Source organism: Microtus ochrogaster, chromosome 1, assembly GCF_000317375.1.
Source record: "Microtus ochrogaster isolate Prairie Vole_2 chromosome 1, MicOch1.0, whole genome shotgun sequence".
Taxonomy (NCBI): domain Eukaryota; kingdom Metazoa; phylum Chordata; class Mammalia; order Rodentia; family Cricetidae; genus Microtus; species Microtus ochrogaster.
Genome location: NC_022009.1, coordinates 37,486,723 through 37,494,084, shown reverse-complemented (window position 1 = coordinate 37,494,084; position 7,362 = coordinate 37,486,723). Strand labels below are relative to the sequence as shown.

The following is a 7,362-nucleotide window of genomic DNA, read 5'->3' as shown; positions in this document are numbered from 1 at the left end:
TTCTCCATAGTTTTTGGTTCCTGTCCTGGAACTAGCTCTTGTAGACCAGGCTGGCCTCGAACTCACAGAGATCCGCCTGCTTCTGCCTCCCGAGTGCTGGGATTAAAGATGTGCGCCATCACCACCCGGCTTAGCTTTCTTTTTTATAGAGCGCAGGACCACCAGCCTGGGATGGCATCACTCATAATGGGGTTTGGCCCTTCCCCACAAATCACTAATTAAGAAAATGTCCTACAGGTTTGCCTACAGCCTAATATTATGGAGGTATTTTCCTAATCGTGGTTCCCTCCTCTTCAGTGATTCTTGCTTACGCCATATTGACATAAAACTAGCCAACACACCCTGACTGGCCACATCACCCCAGCTTCATGTATGCATTTTCCTTTTTACCTCCTCTTCTGCACAAGGCAGAGGGCCCTCTTCCATGCTCTTACAGAGACTCTTGGGATTTGATTTATGAACCCCCATTTCCCTGGGTTCAGACCTTAATCTCTCATCTTCAACCTCCCCCCTTTTCCTTAGAATACTTACACTTTTCCATAATTGGGACCTGTCTTTAGGGTCACAGTTTGGTCCACTGAACCCAGGAATGCTGTATGTGATCCTCTAAAATCATCAGAGGGAGTTAGTTACACTCAAAAGGATAGATCAATGGGTGTTTTACCCACTTGATCTGAGACCCATGCAAGGGCCCATGACAGAGCTGTATCCCTGTACTTCATGGCCTTCTCCAACCCCTTGAGAGAATCTTTTAGTCCTCACCTCTGGGGCTAACAATCTCAGGGACTAGTGTGTTCTCACTACATTATCCACTCTCAGTGATGTCCTAACAGAATCAGGTCATGTGTGGAACCCGACTTGTGGAACAGGTTTAAGAGCTGGCTTAGACTAGAGCAGAGGAATCAAAGACTTAGAAAGAAGTTGGTGTGAGTAGTGGGAGGGCATTCTGAAAGTTGAAAAAGGTGGAGTGGTGTGTACGTGCATGTATGCATGCTTCCAAGCATGCGTGTGTGTGTGTGTGTGCCTATCATCTTGAGCTTATAAGCATGGTATCTGTCAAAAACTTGCTCCTGCCAAGTCTTGGTGGACTATTGTCTTCTTAAGGTAAGCCCAGCCACCAGAGTCCTTTTTCATCTGGAGACTTAATTATGGGTTAAAGAGATAGCTCTCCCTCTTAGGGATTTAAGACTCCGTCATTGATTCTCCTGGCCTCAGTTCCCCTCCAGCCCTAGCAGCGCAGAAGATCTGTAAAGGCCACCTTGTCCAGGCAACAGGTCACTCCACTGAACACCACTGGGTAAAATCCCCCAAGCCTCACAGTCACTCTGGTGATCAGCCTGAGAGGTGCCCAGGGATATGGGGAAAGACATATGTCCTATTGATGGAGTGGACAGGAGAGAGACCCCATTCTCTAGAGCTTTCTCTGGGCCCAGGCTGCCATAGCAGCTAAGGAATATTGGGCGCTGATCTCAGTGTAGCTTGTGTCTCTCTGAGAAAGCTAAGGAGGACCTGCAAGCTTATCATTTTTATGCAGAAGAGACAGAAAGGGACAGAGGGTCATGGGCTTGCCATAAAAAATGACCAAAGGAGCTGAAGGAAGAGAAGGTAGCCAAGGCTGCACAAAGGTTTGGGGTGAGACTTGGGGAAGCCACAGGTTTGAGATCACAGACTGCAGCTGGTGGAATAAGATGGGCTTCCTAGCATAAGACTGACCAGAGCTTAGGACCCTTCTCAGGAGCCACTCACGCGTGTTTATTGTGGCCGGGCTGAGTGCTGTTCCTTGGTCTTCTCTGGTTTCTCCCAGCCCTGTGATCTTGGGCATGTTACCTAACTGCTCTTGTCTCAAATCCCTCATCGCTAGAGAAGATTCTAATATTTACTTCAGGACTAGCTGAAGTCTTTCACTTAGCACAGCATCTAGAACACGGAATGAGTTTTTGTCAACTGTGCAGGGCGAAAGGGCGTGAAACCGTCGAGCCTGTGCCCATTCTCTCCCCTGCTGCCTCAAACCTGCACACTCCAAGGTGACACCTCAGCCTGCTTCTGTAAGACTCCAGGAACATTCCCTGGCTACCATTACTGTCCCATTCAGTTTCAACAGTGACCCTGCTGACTTACATGGAAACCACGACCTGCAGTCTCCTTCAGTGTCACGTTTCTGCCTGTCCCTGGTGTTAGGGTCTCAGAAGAGCATCGAATAGCGATAGAAAGCATTCGATAAGTATACTTATTGTATAGACACTGCTATTGCCACTGCAACCACCTCCCAGGCCTTGAAAACATTGGGAATGCTACCTAGAGGGCATCTAGAGCATCACATGGCCATTCAGGTTCTCCTATACTGAGGTTCTTTGGTTTTGATTAGAAGCACTTGGGAGCAGCACAGTCTCAGCCGATTGCAAATGCACACACACCCATCCGCAAGGAAACATATACACATTTGCACACAGGTGCATGCAAACATACATCACATGTGTTACAAGTACATACAGAGGGCTGCATACACATGCATCTGTACAGGCAAAGCCCTTTCACAAACCCTGTGAGCAGTCTGTCGAGAGGGGAGCCCTGCACAGAAGCCTGGGTTGGCTTTTATCAGGGAGCTTAGAGGCACACTTAGAGATAGAAGAAAGAGAAGCTTCATAGAGTTTAGACTGTGCCAAATTATGTTAATCCATGGTGATAGGGAGCAGGGATGGGTGTCTGTAGCTCGCCCTCCTGTGGGTCAATTCTACCAGCTTTCTTTGGTCATTCACCTGCATCCTGGCACCACCATGGAGGTTTTGAGCTGGGCACAGAATTCAGAAACAAACAGGATATAGCTTCTGCCCAAGCCTACACTCTGAGGTAGACATGGGGGCCCAACTAACAAAGCCAAATACATGCCATGCCATGGTATGAAATGGAGAGACAGAAAATCCAGTGATTGAAAACAAGCCTTTTAGAGTCAGGTCTTCTAGCATTGTAATAGTCTTGTGACCTTATGGGTCAAGAGGGCTATAGCCCTTACCCCATTTACAGGATTAAATAAGAAATGGGCTCAAGGTGTGGCCAAATGCCTGGCCTCATTCAGTCATCATTTGGGGCGTGTAAGATCCTAGGGATCAAACCCACAGCCTCATGCGTACTAGTCAGGTGTTTTATCTCTGAGCTATGTCCCCAGCCTTGATTGTTTTGAATCAATGTTTACCAAAGCCACTAATGCCTGGGATTCTTAGGGCAGGTGTTTCCGTAATGCCAAGAAAGCTGAATTTGGTGGGGGAGGTGGCTGTACTCTGTCCTGGCTGGCACTCGAGGACTCTCGGATGCTGTGGGCAAACCTTTTTTAGGGTTCACAGGCTCTGGCCCTGCCAGAATCTGGACTGAGTTGCTTCCAAGGTCACTTCTAGATGGGAGGGTCTAGCACTACTTCAGACACTAAAGACTTTGCTCAGAAGAGTGGGCTGGCAGCTTCTCCTCTCTGCTCCACTCCCCATTCAGATTCCGCAGATGGTTCCCCTCACAGCCACCTTCAGGGTAAGGTTTCCAACACCCTTGGCCTTTGTTTAAGCAAACTGTGAAAACTGGCAGAGCGAGTGAGTATGTGAATGCTGTGACCATTTCCCTGCATGGCTGTCCCTGCCGAAGTCCTAGCCCTGGGGCTTTGGAAGGGCTGAGAAGGAAGTCTGCACAAGGAGGTGCCGATTACGTGGGTGCTGATGTGAATACAGAGAGACAGTGCCAGGAAGGAATTGCAAGATCGTAACTGCTGATAGCCTGATGGACAAGGAAGATCCAGGGCTTGGCCCACACCTGTCTGCCAGCTCCACCTCTGTCATACTAGTGGGCACTCTGAGAGGAGGTGCCAAACTTTATGGGGAGCCCTTCCTTTATGGAGGCAAAGTAAATACCTGGTATGACTTTATCCGGGCCAAGTTCCATGATTTTGCGTAGGTTGTTCCTTTTTTTTTCTGGGTACTGCAGCTTCTGGGAAGCTAATTATCCAGTCTATCCATGTCCTCCCCTGTGCTAATTCCTTTGCTGACATCCTGTATCTCTCTGTTGCACTGGTCCTGGACACTTCTATTTAGGGTATCACTAGGGAGAAGACTCAAAGCCCATAGTCTTTTCTGAAAATGGTAGAATAATGAAAAGGGGGGCTGAGGTTTGTACTCAGGCAGAAAATCCAAATAAAAGCCCCTAGCCCTACCCCTGAATAACCCAAAGAAATTATTTATCCCAGCAAGCCTCAGTTTGCTTGTTTATAGAATGGAATAATGAGACATGCCATTAGGATAGTCCTTAAGTAAGGGCAGCTGTCCCATAACCTCCAAGAGCTTAGGTCAGCACTTTTTAATTGCTCATGTGTCCACCAATCACCTAGGACCCTGGTAAGCTACAGACTCTGGCTCAACAGATCTTGGGTCGAGCCTGGGAGTCCACATTTCTGACTATATCTGTAGACACTGATGCTGCTAATCCAAGGCCTTTGAGGATTTTATGAGAACTGAATAAGTAGACATATATAAAGGAGTCTGAGAGCATGCCCCCACTTGGTACCAGTTGAGGCTAGCACCCTCTCTGTGTACCACTTTGAAAGTCCTAGAAAGGTTCCATGCTAGAGAAAAGTCCACATGACTTTATTAGGATCTCATTGGTAGGGTCACAGAAGGGTCACTTTGGAAGAGATTACAGGGTGCCTAGAGGTTGGCTTTTAACAAATTTCACTTTTCCTAAAAATGGTCTTGTCTTATCTATTTTTTTAATTGTTGGGATAAGACACCATAACCAAAACAACTTATCAAAAAGTGTTTAATTTAGGGCTCACAGTTGTGGAGAGAGCCCATGACCATCATAGCTGGGAGCATGCCAACAAGCAGGCGAGCATGATGCTGGAGCAGTGGTTGAGAGCTCACATCTTGATCCACACATGTGAGGCAGAGAGCTAACTGGGAATGGAAGGGCTTTTGCACTCTCAAAGCCCACTCCCAGTGACACACCTCCTCCAACAAGGCCACACCTCCTAACCTTTCCAGACAGTTCTACCAACTGAGGACCAAACATTCAAATATATGAGCCTATGTACACCAGTCTCATTTAAGCTACAACAATAATTAGAAAATTCTGAAACTGAATTATTTATCATCATCATCATCATCATCATCATCATCATCATCATGTTATTGTTTAAGTATCTCAGGTGATTTTGATGTCATTTATTTGGAAATTGCTGATACTACTGATGTGCAAATAGTTATTAGACCATGTTAGGGAACACTGACAAGGGAAAGGTCTGCACATGCTCAGTAAAGGTGCAGGATATTTTTCCTGAATATTTTAACTCTATATTTGTTTGAATATCCGGATGCAGAAGCCACAGATATGGAAGGCACTTTGTTTGTTTGTTTGTTTGTGTTTTGGTGTTGTATTTTGAGACAGGGTTTCTCTGTGTAACAGCCCTAGCTCTCCTGGAACTAGTTCATGTAGACCAGGCTGGCCTTGAACTCACAAGATCCACCCGTCTCTGCCTCCCAAGTGCTGGGATTAAAGGCGTGTGCCACCACCACCAAGCTGGAAAACATTTTCTAAACAAGGGTACCATGCTATGTCATAGGGATGTTTGCACTGTCTAGCAGGGACCTTGACAGCAGACATGGACCAAGGCAGTAGCATTCACAATTATATACAGTAATACATCCTTTCTCTCATGTGCAAAGTTAAAGGGCCTGCAGGGGTGGGATGAGGAGTCTGACGTAGACTAGGGAACCAGAGAAGGCTTGCCTTAGGAAATGACCTTTCAAGTAAAGAGTGGGCAAAAGTGGGAGAGAATTCAGCACCACTGAAGCAAATGGGTGGCACCATGGTCACGGTGATACTGAAGTAGGCTAGACTGAGCATCCTGCTCAGACTGTTGTTCCCCCAGCCCCCCTTTTGCTAACACCATATCCTTTTTAACCAGTGCCCCCTGGTTCTGTCCACAGCAAACAGGGCCTATCAGTGCCACCCTGGTGATGACACGCCCCATCAAAGGGCCTCGGGACATCCAGCTGGACTTGGAGATGATCACTGTCAACACTGTCATCAACTTCAGAGGTAGCTCCGTGATCCGACTGCGGATATATGTGTCACAGTACCCGTTCTGAGCCTCGGGCTAAGGCCTCTGACACTGCCTTTCACTAGCACCAAGGGCCAGGAGGAGGAGCCCAGCAAGAATGAGAGCAAGACAGACATTGCACCTTTCCTGCTGAACATCTGTCTCCCTGGGGCATCAGCCCAGGAACCTGACCCCTACCTGTACTCTTGCCAACTGTCACTCTGAAGGACACCCTGCCCCTAGTTCCCACGATGCAGTTATCCAAAAGTATTCTTCTTGGCTCCCTGAGGTGAGGTTGCCGGTGACGCTTCAAGGCCCTCCATTTATTTCCATCATTTTTCAAAGAAAATAGGTTTGCTGGGGTTTGAGTCTGTGTTCTAAGACTGCGTGGCTTGTTCTTGCCTCTTCTACTCCTTCCTCCGTCTCTTGCTGCATTGCTGCTTTGCAAAAGTCCCTATGGGCTCATGGGAAAGGCTGGGTTTAGCTAGTTTGCTTCTTGCGTGTGCTGAGAAGGCTATGAAACACACCACAGCAGGATCAAAGGTTTTTAAAGAGTCTATTTTATAACCAGGTCTGGTATGTTCAGCATAAAAGAAGTTTTTAATTGTCCTTAAAACTTGTATGACTATTTAACCTTTTCTGGTGCATTTCGAGTTTTTAAAGTGGTAGAATTCCTTCTAAGAGCCTCAGAAACGTGTTATAGTCTGTCTCCCAACCCCAGCCTTCCTTCCATCTTAGCCCGATTTTTATGAAGTCCCCTTAATCATGCTGTTTTAAGAATTGTTACTCAACTGGGCTGGAAGACAGAGGTATCCAGACTGATTAAATATTTGGAAAAAAAAAAAACTTGTGTTTGGTTAATTTTGATACCATGGATAATTTAGTGTTTGGAGTTGGTTTTAATTCTGTGCAATGGCTTGGGAAGGTCTCCAAGGGACTGAAACCTCCTCCATAACTGGGCCAAAGGTGGGGCAAAAGGTGGGGGACCGTGACATGGGGGTGGTGAAAAAGTGAGAGTTAACATCAATCTCCAAGTTTTCTCATAATTGCTCTTTCATGTGATCTGTTGTGGGCATTCTCCGAGGGCAGAAGGCAGAGGCGGAATTTATTCAAGTGTCTGTAAACCATTGAGTGGCTCTTGATCCTGTGTAAGAAGGACAATTGATTAGGTAGGACCCATCTCTAGAGACTGATGCCATTGGTCCTGGGTGGAGCTTGGACATTTGTTAAAAAAAAATAAAAGTAGAGTTTGATACTCATCTTAGAGAGGGGTGGTTAGTATGACCCAC

General features: G+C 46.8%; 1 protein-coding gene across 2 annotated transcripts in view; it reads left to right on the top strand.

Moving 5' to 3' along the window:
- Fbln5 (fibulin 5) overlaps positions 1 to 6,919 on the top strand; it is a 72,293-nt gene extending 65,374 nt beyond the window's left edge. For both annotated transcript variants that reach the window (XM_005343462.2, XM_005343461.3), the window contains exon 11: positions 5,961 to 6,919. In XM_005343462.2, the coding sequence (XP_005343519.1) occupies positions 5,961 to 6,122 (162 nt within the window). In that variant the 3' untranslated portion in view covers positions 6,123 to 6,919. The remainder of the gene's footprint in view (positions 1 to 5,960) is intronic.
- Positions 6,920 to 7,362: the final 443 nt, after the last annotated feature.